This window comes from Danio rerio, chromosome 4 (assembly GCF_052040795.2).
Source record: "Danio rerio strain M-AB ecotype USA chromosome 4, GRCz13ab, whole genome shotgun sequence".
NCBI classification, from domain to species: domain Eukaryota; kingdom Metazoa; phylum Chordata; class Actinopteri; order Cypriniformes; family Danionidae; genus Danio; species Danio rerio.
In genome coordinates, this window is record NC_141024.2 from 80884534 (window position 1) to 80905874 (window position 21341).

A 21341-nucleotide genomic window follows, 5' to 3' on the forward strand; every position below is an offset into this window, starting at 1 on the left:
CAAATTTCTCCTCTTTTTTCCCCAAGTTCTTTCAGGTCCCGACACCAGTTCCAGCGTGAGGCCGCCTCCGCTGATGTCGATGGTGCCGGCAGCCCCTCCACTCTTCCCTTTTTTTTCCACCTGCGATCCTAGAGCCAGCAGTAGCGTGAGCATGCCTCCGCAACCGGCTCTAGCTTCCTACTTCCTTCCAGGCGCTGACACAAGATCCAGCGTCAGGCCGCCTCCGCTGATGTCATTATCGCTGGCAGCCCCTCCTCTCTTTTCTTTGCCTCCCCCCTATGATCCCAGAGCCAGCTGTAGCGTGAGCTACATTCTCATTGAACTCAGTGAGCTACATTCTCATCTCGTGAGCGCCATTCGCATTTCCCAATGGAACCAGACCCCATTCTGGGGAGCCGTAGACACAGAACTCCATAATAAAGTCTTTTTAGGTTGCCGCAATATATTTTGCGCGGTCTGCCGATCCACCACCCACCCCACTGAATCTTGCCCATTCATTTATCCCAGCCCTTCTCCCCTCCCCGAACCTGCCCAGCCCAAATCCACCAGTTACGTCCCTTCAAACCCAAATATTCTGCCCCTCCTTTCTGGTCACCGCCCTTCTGTCACAGCCTCTGCCAGCACCTGCACTGGGTTCAAATGCAAAAAATTACTTATCGACTCCTGTGAATGTTTCTCGCCTAAGATCGGAATTGTTACAACATCTTGATCCTAAATTCACTGAATTTCAATTATCGGGTCTGTCTTCAGGTTTTCATCCAGGCGTCATTAGCCTCCCCTCCCGTAGTCTTATTTGTCCAAATCTTCCATCCGGTCTCGCCAAACCCGACGTCGTCCATGTTTTAATGAAAAAAGAAGCAGACAAAAATTTCATGATTAGTTCTTTCTACGCACCTTTGTTTAGTGTTTACCGCATCAGTCCTATCGGGGTAGTAACTAGGAAATTCTCAGATTTAAAAGAAAAAAAAAAAGCCTAATAATTGACCTTTCCTCCCCGCATAACTCTCCGTTTCCTAGTATCAACAGTCTCATCCCTCCAGAAGAGTTCTTTATGAATTATCATGACATCAACCAAGCTATTTCACTTATCAAAATAGCGGGTCGCGGCACTTGGAGGGCTAAAGTCGACAAACCATCCGCCTTTAAAATCATGCCCATCCATCCTCATTTCTGGCACCTTTTCGGAATTCTCTGGCAAAAATTTTTTTATTTTTCCATCCGCCTAACCTTCGGTTGCAGAAGAAGCCCAAAAGTTTTCGACACGCTGTCGAAATATGTCCAATATGTTGGATCCTTTCCAATAACTACAAAATCCCACACCTAATCCATCTACTAGATGATATTCTAATCATATCACCACCCAACGCTATCCCAGCCGCACACCTCTTGACAGTTTAAAAGGTTTTCGCCGAACTCGGGATTCTCATAGCAGAGAAAAAAAAACGCCGGTCCAAGCACTTCAATCGAACTCTTGGGCATTAAATTAGACTCCAACACATTCCAAGCGTGCCTATTAAAAGAGAAAATTGATCGAACGATCCTGGTAGCGTCCTCCCTATTAGACAGCCCCACCTGTTCTAAGCACAAGCTATTATCAATTCTCGGCCACTTGAATTTCGCAATGCACATAATTCCCCAAGGCCACTCGTTCATTTCTGATCTCTTAGTTCTCGTGTCCTCAGCTCACAGTCTAGAGGATCAAATATCCATCGATGACCGTAGCCTAAATGAACTTCGTTTATGGATATTATTCCTCAAACAATGGAACGGTCTTTCCTTCTTTTAAAGCGACCTAATATTGTCCCCAGCAGACATCAATTTATTCACCGATGCTGCCCCGTCAATCGGATTCGGAGGTTATTACCAAGGATGCTGGTTCGCATCCACTTGGCCGCCCCAACTGTTAGACCTGCCACAACCACTAAAATCATAGGCGCCATTTGAACTTTATCCACTAGTCGTCGCTGCATCCCTATGGGGAAAAGAATGGTCCGCTTCCTGCATTATAATTCTCTGTGACAATGAAGCAAGCGTTCACTGCATAAATAAAGGCCGTTCAAATTCACTAGCATTAATTCCCCTACTTAGACGCCTTAATTGGATCTCAGCATGTCACCAATTTATTTTAACTGCAAAGCACATTCCTTTGTCCAAAAACCAAATTGCTGATTCTCTCTCTCATTTTGCTTTTTCAGAAATTCAGACATTTGGCACCAGAAGCGGATCAGTTTCCAGTCCAAGTCCCTCCTTATTCAGAGCTGATATTCCCATAGATCATCCTTTAAAAAACCTGTTTGGAGCCTACCTCGAATATATCCTTCAGGCAGTGGCGCCTAGAACCCTGCAGTCATATTTAACAGAATGGAAAAGTTTTAAAACTTTCCACGCATATTATAATATACTGTTTCCTGATTTTTCCCTACTTACCATCTCAAGACACACGACAACCCATAACACTGAGAACACTCACTAAATGCATATCCACTCTTTGCAAGGGATACAAATCAATCCACACAGCACATACACTCGATGCTATGTTTATTTTAGCTTTCTTCGGATTTTTAAGGTGTTCAGAATAGAGATCTGCATTCCGAATAAATCGCGGGAGCGGTCGGTAACGGGTTTAATTTGGGACGGGAGCGGGCTGTTTAGCAATATCGAGGATATTGCTAAGCGAATGAGAGAGAAAGCTTTGCCTGTGTGTGTGCTTGGTGCTTGTGTGTGTGTATGTTAGTGCGCGCGCGTGCGAATGAGAGAGCTTTGCCTGTGTGTCTGCTTAGTGCTTGTGTGTGAGAGAGAGAGCTTTGTCTGTGTGTCTGCTTGGTGCTTGTGTGTGTGTATGTTAGTGTGTGCGCGCACGAATGAGAGAGAGAGCTTTGCCTGTGTGTCTGCTTAGTGCTTGTGTGTGAGAGAGAGAGCTTTGTCTGTGTATGTGTGCCTGGTGCTGTATGTGTGTGTGTGTGTGTGTGTGTGTGTGTGTGTGTTTATACAGACAGCTTAGCTGTCTGGACTGTATAGCTGGTGATTTTCGGTTTTGTTCTCCCCCGCTCTTTAACGGGATCAGGCGCGGAGGGCAGAAAACGGGGCAGGTTGGGCAGCGGGACAACAAATTCTCAATATAAGCGGGAGCGGTCGGGTTCGGGCTAAAACCTGGCGGGAGTGGGATTCAAAATTTAGTCCCGCGCAGATCTCTAGTTCAGAACTCACCATTACATCTGGGTTGTCATCATTACATTTCCTTTTTCATTAAGCAAAGAAAAACAGATCAAGCAAAAAGAGGCCATTACATCTACATTTTCAACCTTCAATCACCTATTTGTCCAAACCAAACACTGCTAGCATTTTCACAAATCCGGAAATCACAAGCCTCTTCCTTAGCAGAGACCCTCTCTTCACAGACGATAGCAATCGCCCAGTCACTCGTTTTTGGTTTCAAAAGCATCTTAAATGCGTCCTAATTAAGTCCGGCTTCCCAGCTGACAATTTCTCCAGCCATTTCTTCAGAATAGGCGCAGCTACCACCGCAGCACAAAATGGTCAAAATGGTCAGAGCAGCAGATCCAAACACTCGGACGCTGGTCCTCACAGGCTTTTAAGTACTACATTCGATCTGACCGCTCTCAGATTAGAAGAGCCCAACAAACCCTTATCAAAAAACCCCTCTAAGATAAATTCAACACCCACTAGAGCCCATCACACTACATCTCACAACACATTTCGTCATTGACAATTCACAAGGCACTTTCTTCAAACACCCTTCGCATATACTATCTCGATAATGCTAGTACAGCGTTCGCTCCAACTGGAGTTGCACAACTTATTATTAATATTAAACATCACAGCTAGTGCAAAGACCGCCCCTAAGGGAGACGCACACTTTATTACATACCACTGCAAGCGCAGCGACCACTCCTACAGGAGACACACACATTATTATTATGCACCACTAATAGTGCAGTAACCGCTCCTCCGGGAGATGTACACCTTATAATTGCGCACCACTGCAAGTGCAGTGACAGCTCCCTCGGGAGATGTACACCCCACTATCATGCACTAATGCAAGAGCAGTGACCACTCCTACAGGAGACACACTTTTTATGCACCACTGCTAGTGCAGTGACCACTCCTATGAGAGACGTACACCTTACAATTATGGGGGTGGGAGACGTACACCCCATAATTATGCACCACTGCAAGTGCAGTGACTGCTCCTACGGCAGACGTACACCTCATAATCATGCACCACTGCAAGTGCAGTGACGGCTCCCAAACGGAGACGTACACCTTAACATGCACGTTAAGCTTTCTGGAGCGTTCTGGGGCCGGGCTAGATACTTTGCTCGAATCCCAACTCCTCTTTGTTTCCTGATAAGGGGAATAACTTGAGTTGGGATGTCTCCTCGAGCTCAGAGCCCTCCCCCCGGACAGCACGCCAAATATGCTTTATACTTAAACGAATGCAAGTGTGAACTCGTGAAGTGATGTTTTGTAAACAAATTTCGAGAGGAGCATGCGCAGAAGTTTCAGTATCGAATACGTCATTGACAATTATCCCATTATCAAATCAGTTCTTGAACAAACCCCTATATATACCAACGTTGTCTTACCTGCAGCATCTCACAACTTTAGCATCTCTCCACCACCCCGTCACCTCACCTCTTGCATGGAATTCCCGGGGGGAAGCGTTCTGGGGCCGGGCTAGATACTTCACTCGAATCCCAACTCTTTGTTTCATGATAAGGGGAATAACTCGAGTTGGGGTGTCTCCTCGAGCTCAGAGCCCTCCTCCCAGACAGCACGCTAAATATGCTTTATACTTAAATGAATGCAAGTGTGAACTCGTGAAAGAGACAATAATGAACCGTACACCAGAATCACTTCCTCAACCGACCACTCACCTATCACACTCACCTGGACAATAAAAACACTTATGCACGAATGCTGTTTGTTGACTTCAGCTCAGCATTCAACACTGTCATACCCTCCAAGTTAATGATCAAACTAAGAGACCTGGATATCGACATGTCTCTCTGCAACTGGGTTATGGACTTTCTGACCAACAGATCCACTGTAGGCCTGTGAACAGATCCAACACCATCAAATATACAGATGACACCACAGTGATTGTTCTAATCAGCAATAATGATGAGACTGCCTACAGGGGGGAGATACAGCATCTGGCCACTTGGTGCACCGACAATAAACTGCCCCTTAACACAAACAAGACCAAGGAGCTTATTTTGGACTTCAGGAAGGGACAAACAGGAACTTGAGGGATGAGACAGGCTCACCAGCCATCACATTGATGTGGATGGGATCATGTGAGCCTGTCTCATCCCTCAAGTTCCTGAGGACGCACTTCTCAAAGGACCTTTCCTGGACCACCAACACCTCCAGCCTGGTCAAGAAGGCTCACCAGCGCCCATTTTCAAGTTTACTGAAGATAGTTTGCAGTTACATCAGCAGAAGCCAGCTTCAACATTCGCAATGAGTTCCTAGGCCGATCTGCTTACAATCACCAATCAATAACAATTATACTCACATAACGTCATTAACTGCGTCACACATACAGGTGTTCTAACCTGATTGGTTAAAACAAAGACAGACTAGAAACATTTCCATGTGGGGTTTGTGAGTATATTCTGAACAATATCTTAAGCATAAATGTCAGACATCCTTTAGACTGATTAGAGCTGACTCCAGACCTGTGAAACAGATCAACAATCAAATAGAACACACACACTTAAAGTATAATCTGTTTCTGATCCAAGGCTGAGTGTACTCTCAGCCGTCTTAATAAAAACTGGTTAAAAATCGGTATCATCTACATTCAGGCAGTTATATTCTTACTACACAAAGTCTCTTAAATAAAAAGTAGAATCACTTTAAAAGATTTAAACGTAAAAATAGCAAAACCACTTTTTACAAGACATTTTAGACAGTATTAACTCATAGAAATAACAATAGAAACAGTTGTTTCCAGTCCTCAGCCCTCAGTTCCACTCAAGGTGTCACGGTCGGTGAGGGGAAAAGGAGCGAGGACTCAGGAGCAGCAATAATGGGTTTTTATTAATTATAAAATGAAAACAAAAAGGCAAAACAAACAACCCCGAGGGGGAAAAACTCTAATAAAACAAATAAATGAACAAACAAACTTGACTGGCTGGACAAGACAGTGCTAGACACAACAGGACAGGAAACTTTCGACGACGAACTCACAAAAGACTGAAAACATGCGGGGGATTATAAAGCAAAAAGTAAATTGACACACAGGTGAACACAATTAACTAATAATGGGTTGACAAGGAGGGTGGGACTATACAATAGAAGGGGCTGGAGCCGACACTGGAGGGCGCTCAGGGGCTGGAGCCGACACTGGAGGGCGCTCTGGGGCTGGAGCCGTTGTGGTGGAGGAGCCCTTTCTCCTCCGACGCTTCCTTGGTCTGGGTGGCGGGAAGCTGGCCACCTCTTCAGACACTGCAGTATACTCCACTGCCTGCAGGACTGGTGCAGTGTCTGATGCGGGTGCCTCAGTAAGTGATGCTGCAGCCAGGATGGTAACTGAAAGGGCTGCAGCAGGTTCAGTCACCTCTGGGTGGGCGACAGGTGAGGCTGACCCGTTCTTCCTCCTCCGTCTCCGTTGGTGGGTCATCGGAGGACTGGGGATTTGGCAATCTGTAAGTGGGAGGGGCGGTGGACCAAGTGGAGGCAGGCCACCATTTCCCTGGCTGTGGTAGACATAACTCACAAACTGCCAGAATGTTAAAATCCCCAGCATTCCCATCTCCCAGGCCTGAAGGGGGCTGTTGAGTCCAGCGTTGAACGCCTCCTTCAGTGCAGTGTTTGTAGATTCAAGCCCCTCTGCAGCGTAGATGAACTGGTATGCAAACTCCTTCACTGTAGATACCCCTTGATGGAGTGAAAGGAGTCTGCCTAAACGCTCCTTCTGCTGGCATGCAGAGGGACGAGAAGTGGGAGATGGGAAAAGGAAGATACCCATTTTCTGCTGAGTCCTCTGTTTTGGTGAGTTCGTACTGTCACGGTCGGTGAGGGGAAAAGGAGCGAGGACTCAGGTGCAGCAATAATGGGTTTTTATTAATTATAAAATGAAAACAAAAAGGCAAAACAAACAACCCGAGGGGGAAAAACTCTAATAAAACAAATAAATGAACAAACAAACTTGACTGGCTGGACAAGACAGTGCTAGACACAACAGGACAGGAAACTTTCGACGACGAACTCACAAAGGACTGAAAACATGAGGGGGATTATAAAGCAAAAAGTAAATTGACACACAGGTGAACACAATTAACTAATAATGGGTTGACAAGGAGGGTGGGACTAGACAATAGACGGGAGAGCGCATGACACAGAGAGACAATACAAGCCATGCGCTCACATAACACAACACTGAAGCACACGACAAAAGCACGTGACCACAATGTAAACACCGAGCCACGTGCTTTGACAAAAGACGCAAGACATGAGCACACGATAGATAAACACCTTACCGTGCGCTCACACATAAGCAACGCGCATGCTTCATCTCAGCGCCAACCAAAACTGAAACCAACTAGACGGAGGCGCCGAGAATAAAGCAGCGCGCTGCTGACAGAACAAACACAAACACTAGTACAAGAGCGCGCGCGTCTGAGGGACGCAGAACGCGCGCGGCCACATCACGTGGCAGAGCTCTGCCACCAAAACAAGAATTTACAAGACCAAAGTGGCAGAACCCTGACACAAGGTCTCCATGACCTCTGACCTAGTTTGCTGGCTCCTGAAAATAGGTATAAAGAGACAGGCAAATGCACTAAACATTGTTATATTAAGCAATGTGTTAACTTATTCATTAATTAAAATCAATTCACAGTTAAATACTGAGAAACAGGATGATGAAAAGGATAAACATTGGTCCATGATGAAATCTGAATGCTTCAACTTCTACTGCTGCACAATAGAAAGCAGCTCACATAAGCCACTGGCCTCACTTTGCCATCAACAACTTGGGAAAGTACTGCACTCAGTCCCAAATGGCTTCCACTTCTGAGAAAACCATTTATGGTTATGTAACCCCGTCGGCTCTACGCCACCCAACCCGCTCCGAGCTGGTTTCAAACCTTCCGCATGGGAGTCGGGCGCTCTACCAAGGAGGCTAAAGACCATGGCCACTAGCGTCTGTCGCTAGAGCACCCTTTAGAGGTCAGAGGAGTGAGGTTTTACCTGCACAGCACACACTAGCTGGCCTCCGTTACACTCACATATGCCAAAACCGGCACAGTGGTAAGCTTCTGTATTAGGGTGTTAATTGCCTGCTTGCACTTTTCAGACCAAGCGGTTCCCAAATCTTGGCTAGCCCGTCCCATTTTACCCTTGGTTAGTTTTGCCACTACTTGATGCAAGGGGGCTGCGAGTTTAGCAATCTCCTCAACAAAACACCTATAATAACTAACAAACCCCAGGAAAGTACGCAGCTTTGGCACAGTCTTTGGGCAGGGCCACTGAAATACTGCCGCTACCTTACTTGGGTCTGTAGCCACCCCCTGAGATGATATTACTTGTTCGAGAAACCTAACCTAAAATGCACATTTTCCCAAGTTTTCCCTGTTTACTTTTATTTGTCTGTTGATATGCAACTTTTAAATGTGCTAAGGGAAATTATTATTATTTAGTTTGTTCATGTGTTTTATTGTCTGTCATCTGTGGACCTTTTTGCATGATCTTTTCTTCTTTTGATAAAAATATTTCTTGGACTATTCAGACATCTGAAGGAAGCTATTTAATTGTGTTTTATGGACATACATTCTATTTAAAGCTAAAATCACCAGATGTGCTCACTAACTAGTAAAGTTATTCCAGTCACTACAGTCATATGTGCTTCAGACTGCTTCAGACTATTAAACGGCCAATGAACACATCAATATTGTCTTTTCCCTCTACACAGGCTACAGTGGTGTAAACTCACTGTTCAGTCCTGTGAGAGTTTGTCTTCAGCTCTACAATCCTCAAACTGTGTCCTGAGAGAGCTGGACCTGAGTAACAATGACCTGCAGGATTCAGGAGTGAAGCTTCACTCTGATGGACTGAAGACTGTAAACTCCAAACTGGAGACACTGAGGTAAATGATTCTCCACTGAACAATAACTACAGACAGTTACATATCGTGTTACCAAATGTGGAGCCCCTTTCAGTAGATTAACAGAAGAAAAATAAACAAATCATTTGCAAGGATGTAATTTATTCATATCTACACATTGATAATGATTATATGATTATATCTAAGTGTTGACAGAATAAAAAATGAAATCTAGATAAATGTATTACTGAATAAACTGCATAAAGCTGCATTTTCAGAATTAAGGTATCTCTTTTTCCTGATGTACACCATAAGGGTGTCAAAACAGTTCAGTATCTGTTCAGTAACAGAACATAACGCTCTGGTTACTAAAGTAACCCTCGTTCCCCGAGGAGGGGAACAGATATGCTATTAGTAGATTTAGTAAGGGGATTTCGTTCAGAAAGCCAATCATCTGAAAGAGTATGTAAATGGGCCAATAAAATGCCAAATGATTTGGCAGCGTCAGCTTGCGCACCTGATGCTCATTACAATCAATTTAGCATAAAAGCACAGCGAAAGCAGGATAACACATCCTTTTAAGCGGAGAAGACTGATACCTACAGCTAAGGAACAATCATTATGGCAATGCAATATAGCATTTCGTAACCAGAGCGTTCCCCTTTGGATGGAGAACTTCAATGCTATTAGTGGAATTAATCCATGTATAGGGAAATGTCTGGAAAACACCACAATGAATGCACCTTACCTCCACCTCCGATGGGAGGATAGCCAGGCATATCGTGAGCGCTCCTGCATCATAGAGAGGCGCGGTCTTCCAACGAGATCCCTGGCTCTTACTTATCCCACTTCAAATAAGATTTATGGATTTAAATATATTTTTCGGGAGCCGCAAGTGTCTAGATAATTTATAGGATTTTAAATACGACAGTACGTTGAGAAAGCATGCAGTCCCGAAGGGGAGGATGCTGTGGAGGCCACTTGCTACCCAAATGGGGAGTTATGATGGCAAAATATATGGACTAGCCCTGAGAAGGGGGAGTACGCATATAATAAGATGGTTAACAGAGAGGGAAGACACAGGTCCGCCTGTGAGGGGGGACTGGACCGTGGCTGAATAAGCATACGGGATTGCCTAGTGGGGATCACGCATAGGGGGCACCTATACCCAAAATGCGGGATGACCAGAGGGCAGACCCACAACATAATGGGCCAGCGAGTGACTCCTCCGCTGAGTCGGTGCTGGGGGCCTCGGAGGAATCTGCAGGGCTCACCTGAGTGGGGAACTTTACTAACAGAGTGAATAAGCACACTTATCTCTGTGTTTGGGAGAATGGCGTGTGTGTTTCAACACCTTAACCAAGTTGTTTCCTCAATCACCAAGGGTTACCTAATACCCTTGAGGAAACCGGCTCCACTTGCAGAACTCCACTTGTAAAACCTTGCAAATGTATTAGGTGTTGCCCAGCCCACAGCTCTACAGATGTCTGAGAGGCACCGCGTGTGAGAGGCCCGGCTTGCACTGGCTCTGGTAAGCAAAAGAAATGCCATCCACTATTCAGTGGGCCAACCTCTGTTTCGATACGGCACTTCCCTGCTGCCGACCAGCATAACAGAAGAAGAGCTGCTCAGATGATCTAAAGCTCTGAGTGCGGTCCAGATAAATTTGCAAAGTGCGAACTGGACAAAGTAATGAAAGGGCTGGGTCTGCCTCCTCCAGGTGCATCGCTTGCAAGCTCACTACCTGGTCTTTAAAAGGTGTAAGGGTCCATCTATTAATCCTATGAAGGAACTAACATCATGGATGAAGGGTAAATGTGTGTAACTTAATCAAAGAATATAATTTAAAGTAAGTTTTAAGCAATAATAGGCCGCCCCATGCTTGAGCCTGAATGTATGACTAATTCGGGTCGTAGGCTGCGGAAACATCAGCCTAAACAATCTACTAGATTTAAATGATTTCAGGAGATATTAGAGTTAAACAATAATCTTGCATTTATTTGTCAGGCAAATATTTTCCATTCCAATTCACATAATTAAACAAAATAAGCCAATCAAGACTATACAACAACAATTACTCATAGATACATTTAAAGGGCCATGAAACCCCCTCGTTTCAGCAGGGTGTTTTCACACCTCTACTTTGGAAAAAGTCAGAAAAGTGGGCGTGTCCAGCTCTGTTTAGGGGGGAGTGTCAGAGAAACTAAAGTGGGATGGTGTGGGAGTGTCTATTTGGGCACGCGTGAGTTTCAGTCAAAATACACACACGAGAAAGTGATGGTGTTTAACCTACATGGACATCTGTAGTCGAATTATTTGCCAAATTATTAAATGTTGGACTTTAATTGCAGTTTGGCTCTTTCATTCAGGGAATTCATTCATGCCCCTCGCGACAAATGCGATATTTGATTCGAGGATCTGCTCTAAGCGTGTATTTTTCATGCAATGTTTGATACCGCACGGCGAATGAGAGAAAAAAAACTCTGCATTTCCCGGAAACTTAGATGCACACGGCAGTTAGCGTCAGAAAGCCGCATGTGTTATTCTGGTCACAAAATGCGGTGCTATGTTTGCACTCAGTGCAATAGTTAACTTAATTCGATACGAACAAACTGAATAAACAAAGAGCACTGGTCGCTCACTTACCAAATCTGTAGAGACAGGACAATCACCAGCAACTAGAGCCGCGTCATTATGAAGAGAATACTAACGTTACAAGCGAATCCGGATTTCAGCGTTTGCAGATGAGAACAGCTCTCAGGTAAACAATGTTCCTCCTTAGACACGTAAGTTATTGTTGTCGCGCGTCGCGTACACTGTAATCCACACGTGATCCAGATGAGCTCTCACAGAGAGAAAATGAAAACGAAACTTAATGGCAGCAGACTATAAAAGCAACACTTCACGCTTGTTTTGCCAGCACAACATGGCGTCTCTGGGGCGTAAACATGGTGACACTAATGAAGATTAATGAAGTTGCACAATAGAGCGCGCTGATTGGTTTGAACCAAGCCTTACTCATGCAATAATGCATCACACTGTAAGACGTAATAAGACTCACTCTGGCACAGACGTCCAGTCTGCACGCTGGAATACAGGCTATTATGTCATGGGCGTGACGCAGCTTCAAAAATTCGTTTCAAACAGGAAGTACGAATTTGCTTGAAATAACGCAAAAACAACCAATTTACACTTTTTAGTGAAATATAGGTGTCCTAATAGTGTTTTTAGCAGTGTGGGACACATATACGACTGTCAACAGCTCAAAAAATGTGTTTTGGTGTTTCGTGACCCTTTAAGAGTTAAAGATGAATACCTTACCATGAAGAAATAGATTGCAGCATATAAGTCCAGATGCAGAGCTTAGAGACTCAAAAACTGCAATTGGGTATCCTGTCTACAGGATCCCACAGACACTTCTGCACTCTTTGCCTAAATACTCAAATCATTATAAATTCAAGACAATAAAAGCTTCACCAAGACTCTTGCCTGGTCATGAGTTGATACGAAGACCATTTTCCCTGGAGTGGAGCATCTGGCAAAGATCTTATCAAAGTCAAAACCCCATTCTGTGTGGAATGTGAGTGAGCTGCTCTGGTGGAGAAGGTAAAGTCCAGGGCAAAGAGGGGGGCTCAGGATGCATGATCGAGACAACCTGAACAACTGGTTTTCTAGCTGATCTTCTTCTTAGATTAGAAAGTTTGTTGTTTTAGTGCCTGACCATTCTCGTGGTCTTGTCTCATGTGGTGTTCCATAACAGTTTTCAGGGTTTAATATTATGGACAGATATAGCCATCCTTACAACGATGTGGTAGGAACCTTGGGCACATATCCTGGGTTAGGTCTCAGGACAACGTGAGAGTATGCCGGCCCGAATTCCAGGCATGAGTCACTGACCGAAAATGGCTCCAGGTCCTCGACCCTTTTAATCAATGTCAATGCGACCTGCAGAGCTGTCTTTAGGGACAGAAATCTTAAAGATACTGAGTCGAGTGGTTCGAAGGGATTTGTATGCATCCCCACAGGGCATCAGAGAAGGGCGGGTTGGATTAATTCGCCTAGCGCCTATGAGGAACGGATGATGAGGTTATGCCTTCCCACGGTGCTGCCAGCCACCGTGTCACGATGAGCGGAGATGACAGCCACGTAAACCTTGACTGTGAAGGGCGACAGTGTGCTCTCCAGCTTCTCTTGGAGGAAAGAAAGCACAACGCTGATTTGGCAATTTCGGGGTCTTCTCTGCGAGTGACACACCACTCAGTGAATAGACTTCACTTCAGGAAGCTTCACTTCTGTAGGCGCGCCTCGTGGAGGGGCCTCTAGCCCGAGTGATGGTATTGACCACCGCAAGCGTCTAAGGACCACACATGGAGGTTCCAAAGATCGGGGCAAGGGTGCCAGATGGTGCCCTGTCCCTGAGAGAGTAGGTCCTCCCTCAAAGGGATTTTCCAGGGGAGGGCCGTCGTGAGGACGGAGAGCTCTGATATCCATGTCCGGTAGGGCCAGAGGGGCGCAGAGACATGCGGCGGTTGATATACGCCACCGTGCTGTCCGTCTTGACCAGCACGTGCCGCTGCTCCAGCACTGGAAAAAAATGGTGGAGAGCGAGGAACACTGCCAACAGCTCTTGATATGCCATTACAACTAGGTTCCTTTCCACAGGTCCGCAGCTGCATGCCTACAACACACAGCCCCCCAGCCTGTGCTGAAAACATCTGTTGAATCAACAACATGACTGGACACCTGTCCTAGAGGCACTCCGGCCTGTAGGAACGAGTGGTCGTTCCAAGGGCTGAGGGCACGGCGACACAGCGCAGTTACAGTGACTCGGTGTGAGCCCACATGCCATGCACGTCTGGGGACTCGATTGTGAAGCCAGTGCTGAAGTGGTCTCATATGGAGTAATTCTAGCGGTGTGACAGCGGCTGCGGATGCCATATGCCCCAGGAGCCTCTGAAATAATTTTAGTGGGATCCTATTTTGCTGTCAAACTCTCTCAGACAGTTCAGCATTAGCTGAGCGCGCCCTCCGGAGAGGCGCGCTATCATAGTGACCAAGTCCAGCTCCAGCCCAGAGGACCGGACCCAAAAAACGCCAGGCCAGGGAGAAGCCCAGCTTGACAGTCTGCAGCTGCATGTACACACTCTGGACCGGGAGACCGCTCTCATTCGATCGAAATCGCTGGATATTAGCAAGAGGAACCCTCATCGACTCTCTCAGAAGGCTGTAGAAGTATCTGAAGCAAAAGTGATGTGTTATCCTGCTTTTGCTGTGCTTTGATGCTAAATTGATTGTAATGAGCATCAGGTGTGCAAGCTGACGCTGCCAATTCATTTGGCATTTCATTGGCCCGTTTACATACTCTTTCAGACGAAAAAAAAAAGTTATAGTCATAAAATAAATAAAGTTATACATATTAATAAAATGTATGCAATCTGCACCCTTGAAATGAAAGTACAAAGACTGCCACCTGGTGGTGCAAAGAGAAAACTTATTCATATGAACTTTTTAGATCGCTTTAGTACAAATTGTGTATAATAGAAATGCACAATATGTGACTTTTTTTTAAAGCAATAATACATTTATGCAGTCATGAACATGTTTTGACAGTTAATATGCCGGTGATTTGATGCTTCACAAAAGTTGCAGACACCTACCAATATGAAAATGCTTTTGTTAACAACCAGTTATTCTTTACACCGATTAAAAAAACGGCTACTACGATAAAGAAAATCTTCTCTAAATGTAGTACTAAATACACTGATTTGCATTGAAATACATGATAAATACTCTTGACACATGAAAGTGTAAAGCCTGCACAACAAATGTGGAAGGTTATTGCGTGTCATATTTAACAAGTCGTTTACTGCTAATTTGATGTAATTTTGCTCACATGGATAATTGAATATTAATCAGATGATGTCATTACGCTGCTGTGACGTCAACCAATCGTTGCATTGCTGATCATGATTTCGAGGATCGATAGATCTGTCCTTCACAACACACGCAGCGATCTCAGATCAGTTTATCCAGACATTCTAATCTGATTCGCGAACTTGTTTGAAGAACCAAATTAGCGAGAGATCAGTTATCAAGATTAAAAGATCCAGGATCTGCCAACTAATATTAGATCATTTAAGCAAGGTACGAAGAACAGACCCCTGGTTGTTACATACTGATGTAATTTATCTCGTATGCACTTTGTCATTGTAGCTGATTATAGTGAGGGAGGTGAGCTCGAGTAATTAAACGCTCCAGCTACTTTAGAAAGCAGATATCTGTGCACAATCACTGCTTGTTAGTTTTCTGGACAGTCTTTTTGTTGCACAGGTAGAAAATGAAAGCTGTAAAGCTATCAGGCATACTTGTGGATCCAGGCTGTCTGTAGAACGAGTTTTCTCCACTACGTCTAACATGGATCAGCTGTGATCAACACAGCCGTTCAGCATCATCATTTCTGTTGAGAAACACAACAGCCTATCACAGGTGTTTTAGAACTCGCTCAACAGTGCTCAAAAAGCAAACAGGATTAAATAATTCAATGTCAAGTCAAGACAGTTTATTTATAAAGCGCTTTTAAAGACAACAAGTGTTTACCAAAGTGTTGAACAAGCGAGCACTATTTAAACAAAGGACTAGTGATGGGTCGTTCATGAACAATTCGTTCATCCGCGCGTGCGCTCATTTGTGCAGGTAGTATCGTTAATTTCAAGTCTTCATCACATTGGCAGAAGCCAATCATATGCGTTTAGAGCCGGAAAAAGAATTGATCCGCTCACCTCTCAAGTCCTCTATCGGGTCTGAGTCACTACTCGTTCCTCACGGGCCAATCCTACGCGTTTAGAGCCGGAAAAAGAATTGAACCTCTCGTCTCTCGACTCCTCAGGTTTGAGTCATTCTGTCACGTAAACGACGAACGATCATGGCTCCTATCGGCTCAGACTGTGCATTGATTAAGATTATATGTGACTGTCAGTGTAACGTGAATGAACCCCTGACATTTAAAAATATGAAGAGGTGAGCTGAGCAAAGAGACAACATGCCTTCATAGACAAAAGAGCAGGTAAACATTGAATTATTATTTTCTCCTTCTTATACTATTCTAGTTATGACATATTTGTCATGCAGTCAACCTTTTGGGTTAGTTGTAGATGTGTTTGGAAGCAATTCATAACATTTTAATAATATTTTGGCAAATTGAACCAAATGAATGAAATGACTCGAAAAAAGATTTGTTTATCTTGATGAACGAGACTCAAAGATCCGAGTCAGTAAAATGATCCGAACTTCCCATCACTACAAAGGACCAATGAAGGACACAAGACCCTCATATGGTTTAATTTTTGAGTTTTCAGACAAGATTTTAAAACAGAACGGGTTAAAACTCTGTAGAGGCAAATTATTCTAAATGAACTTCTGTGTCTTTGCTATAAATATTCCTGTTGTCTTCTGTGAATCTACTCTAGTTTTGTTTGATGAAAACAGAGAAGCAGCTTTTCTTTGACCAGATAAAATTAGAGAATCAGTTCATATACAGGGTTTATTTCAATGATGAAAAATTGATGTCAGAATTAGGACGAACAAGTTTCTACCAACAAAAACTAGAAAGATAAAAAACAAACAAATAATAATAAAAGAATTACAATAAAAATACAGACATTTTTGCTGACTAATAAAAACGAGGCGAGAATGCAATTAAGAAAAGTTTTTTTGAAAAATAGCCATGTGGAATTAACCTTGATGTGTCATGCGCACACACACACACATTTGAAAAGTAACTGGTCCACAGTAGATGCAGGATGTGATTACATCATCTTCTATTAGGGCGTCTGCAGAAGTGGGTAGAGTATCCAAAATCTGTATTCAAGTAAAGTAAAAGTAAAAGTAAAAGTACTTGCGGAAATTTTTACTCTAGTAAAAGTAACAATCTTAAAAGTCACTTGAGTAAGAGTAAAAAAGTACCTTATGAAAAAATTACTCCAGTAAATAGTTACTTTTGATATATATATGGTAACACGTTGGTGCAGTTGGTAGTGCTGTCGCCTCACAGCAAGAAGGTCATTGGTTCGAGCCTCGGCTAGGTCAGTTGTTGTTTCTGTGTGGAGTTTGCATGTTCCCCTTGGCCGTGTTCGCGTTAGTTTCCTCTGGGTGCTCCGGTTTCCCCCACTGTCCAAAGACATACACACACACACACACATACACACACACATACACACACACATATATAGTTTGTCAAAATTATTCTGCCTCCTGTGAATTTTGTATTTTTTTTATTCTTTTTTTCTTTCAACAATTTCAAAAATGATGTTTAACATATTCAGGAAATGTTCACAGTATGTCTGATAATATTTTTTCTTCTGGAGAATGTCTTATTTGTTTTATTTCGGCTAGAATAAAAGCAGTTTTTAATTGTTTTAAACACATTTTAAGGTCAATATAATTACCCCCCCCCCCTAATATTTTTTTATTGTCTACAGAACAAACCATTATTAATGACTTGCCAAATTACTCTAGCTTTAACCTATTTAAGCCTTTAAATGTCACTTTAAGCTGAATACTAGTATCTTGAAAAATATCTGGTCAAATAATATTTACTGTCATCATTGCAAAGATAAAATAAATCAGTTATTAGAGATGAGTTATTAATACTATCATGATTAGAACTGTGGTAAGAAAATATTTCTGTTAAACAGAAATAGGGAAAAAATATACAGGGGGGCTAATTATAAATTATCTATCTATATATATATATATATATATATATATATATATATATATATATATATATATAGGCTTGGGCGGTATCCAAATTTTGATACTGTCAAACCGCCTCCATATTTTACCCCGGTATCCGGTATTACCGGCGTAATAAAAAAAATATGACGTAAGGCTCAGACAGCGTCACCAAACTGTTGGATTGAGCCTAAACGATTCAGAAACTGAATACCTTCTATGCGACCTTTGGTTCGCGGTCAGAGAGAGAGGGAGAGAGAGCAAGCGCCAAGCGACGCACAGCATCTCTCTCTCTCTCTCTCTTACACATACACACACACACACATCTCTCCCGCGATTTATTCAGAAATTTATTAACACACCGTAAGAAATCTGGCCGGCTCCCGCGGTACTGCAGCGGGAATGCAGAGAGCTGTAATCGGGCCATAAAAAATTATACCCGATAGGTCCCGAGTCCGACAGGTACATTTTGATTGACAGCTTTATAAAGCCTGAACCCGTTTACAGCCCGACATTATTCAAGTGTGCTCATGCACATGTCTAATGCATTTTTTCAAGAATGAGTCATTTATATGTTTGAACATCATTTATTCGTAACAAATGTAGACTATATGCCACTTGAAAGTTTAAACAAAGAAATAAAATAAGTCCTCTGTAACATCGTAACATCTCAGCACTCTATATAGGCCTGGGTACATACACTTAGCTTTTAAATTGGCCAACACACCAATGAAAAGAAATCTTGCTTAACAAATCAAATTAAAATAAACTCTAAATGATGACGGGTATTTTGGCAATAAAGAAATTAAGATAATGGCTCTGCAAGGTTTGTTTCTTCTCTTCACAATCTGGCATTAGGGCGGCAGTGAAGCTGAATATTAAAAGAATAATGCCACCATTAGCCTGTATACTCGGTCTACATTTTGATTATATGGTTTGATTAATATTTATTTATAATTGAAAAACCCTTTACTCACCAAGATTAGGCTACGTGTGTTTGTGGAGGAACATTATTAAATCCACAGGCAGTCTTACGCTCACGGGGTCCAGCAGCTGAACACCCGTTCCTGCTGCTACAGGCCGAGATGCAGAGTTCTGATCTGGCTGATTTTGCAAGTTTTGTGTAGGATTGTTTGTTCATCTTCTACCAGTCAGGAGCATCCATTTAATTTTCCATGACTGTAGTTTCATTGTAGCGAGAGGCCTTGTCTTTTTACCTGTCAGCTTGCGGTTTAAGGCTCTACCATAATACGCAGTGTATGAGCGACCGCGAAATACCTGCGGCTGGAATAACCGCTCCCTCTGAACTAGTGACTGACTTGACCGCCATCAAAATTCGCTTTTTTTTACTACTTCATCATCACTTGTTTCACCTTTGCAGGGATGGATTTTAATGCAGGGATTTGGATTTTTTCGGGTCTCGTCGGGTTCGGGCAAAGATCTTCAGCTCTGATGCAGACCTCTCGTTCATATTAACCACGTCTCCCTTCTGTTCAGTCGAAACCGTAAATACTGCCAAACTGCAGGACACTTTGAAGCGCGATTAGTCACGTCACCTCTCTCCCCCTCCCTCTCCCTCTCTCCTCCACACTGTCACGTGATGACAACCACACATACGTTTTTGTAGGCATTAAATAAAGGATATTTAATATTTTATGACGGTATAACGGTATTGAAACTGACACCGTTGCTATTTTTAGATCCCGCGGTATACCATAATACCGCCCAAGCCTAATATATATATATATAACGCTTGACGTCACCCATTCAAAGTGAATGGGAAGCGTTGACACTGACGCCCCGTGTGAATGGGGCGTTAGACTGAAAACTGACTGAACTTGAGGCCGGGTAAACTGGTTCGATAAACTCACTACACAGACAGTAGTCCTTCTCGGAACCCCAGATGGCCATCGCAGTATAACTTGCACGCCTCCTTCATCAGCCATCATTCAACACAACCGAAAGCGGTAGCTGCGTCTCTAAAGCAACCTTTCGCGACACAACCTCTCCAATGCTGCGCCTCGCGATATTTGCAAACAAAATATATGGATAATTTTTATTATCATTTGACAGTAATGGAGGAACGCCGCCAAATGTATTGAAGTAAGAGTAATGAATGTTCTCTAATAATTTACTTGAGTAAGAGTAAAAGTACACATATTTAAATGTACTCAAAGTACACGTTATCCGATAATTTTACTCAAGTAAATGTAACGAAGTAAATGTAACTCATTACTACCCACCTCTGGGCGTCTGTCTGATTAAACTATAATGAAATGGCAACAGCTGAGAGTACATAGAATATTCACAATTGAAAAGTAACTGGTCTACAGTAGATGCGGGATGCGATTACATCATCCTCCATTAGGGCGTCTGTCTGATTAATCTATAACGAAATGGCAACAGCTGAGAGAAAAAGATTTTTGTTTGATGTTGAGACTAAAAGACTGAACCATATGGGGAGAAAATTGCTGATAAAAACAACAACTCTAAAGCATCATCAGCAGAGAATCATCCTGAAATTCAGTAAAGGTAAACTCAGATCTTTTTTATTTACCTGTGTGTGTGCTTTTGCCTTGCTGAAATGCTAAAGCCTCTTGCTGACCTTTAGAGAATTGACACCATTAGATTGTACATTAAAAGTTACTAAATTGGTCAGTCCTAAATTGACATGATCATGGCATTCATTTTTATGAGGAGCTGTTTCCATGCAAGTTTCATTTTAGCTGCGGCTAAAGTTTAGCTAACTCTCGCTAGGTTCACGCGCTGTCTGCGACTGTTGTGATCGCCATGACAACAAAATAAAACAATTTGTTCAGCGATGTGATTATTTGGTTGGTCTGTAAGAATTAATGATACTGTAGTAATAATGAGTCGCATACAACATACAAGATAATAAAACTTCCTTGAAGTGAAGCACACTTTTTTTTTTTACATATCCACTTTAGAATTCCTTTCTGTGAGTTAATACAGCCATGGGACTGAGTGCACATTTGACAAGATAACACATTAACTCGAGCATTTAAAAGTCATGTGTCATAACCAAAGACTGTAAAAGATATGAATGTAGTATCTTTGACGTCACCTATAGATTTCTGAATAACCCAAAAGAAGCTACCAGTAGGCATGGCCAACTGTGGCCATTTTGTTCATGCGTCATCACACTGACCGGGGGATACCAAGGGCAAAGAGTCAGAGCATGAGCAGAGCTATAGATGCCTGCTGGTATTTTGCTTAGACGGGCTTTTCTTTAGGAGAAACGCTTAATAATTTATTACCTGCAACTCATTTGTGTTCTGACCACATGTGCTTGGCTGTATACTATTTCAATAAAGTGTTTAGACTTTTAAAAACACCATTGTAATACATTTAGCCACTAAACATTGTTTGTATGATGGTTTTCAACAGGAAGAAAACGCAAGTTACTTCGAAACACTTCAGATATAGTCTGTGTTAGTAAATGCAAGACTATTGATGAACTCCAGCATAACACTGTATGACAACACTTCAGATGACTGTTCTAGAGCCTACA

General features: G+C 43.0%; 1 protein-coding gene across 2 annotated transcripts in view; it reads left to right on the forward strand.

Annotated features, from left to right (window-relative positions):
* LOC103910704 (protein NLRC3-like) overlaps window positions 1-21341 on the forward strand; it is a 61579-nt gene that overhangs the window by 22229 nt on the left and 18009 nt on the right. For both annotated transcript variants that reach the window (XM_088649659.1, NM_001444379.1), the window contains one exon: window positions 8945-9118. In XM_088649659.1, the coding sequence (XP_088505785.1) occupies window positions 8945-9118 (174 nt within the window). The remainder of the gene's footprint in view (window positions 1-8944; window positions 9119-21341) is intronic.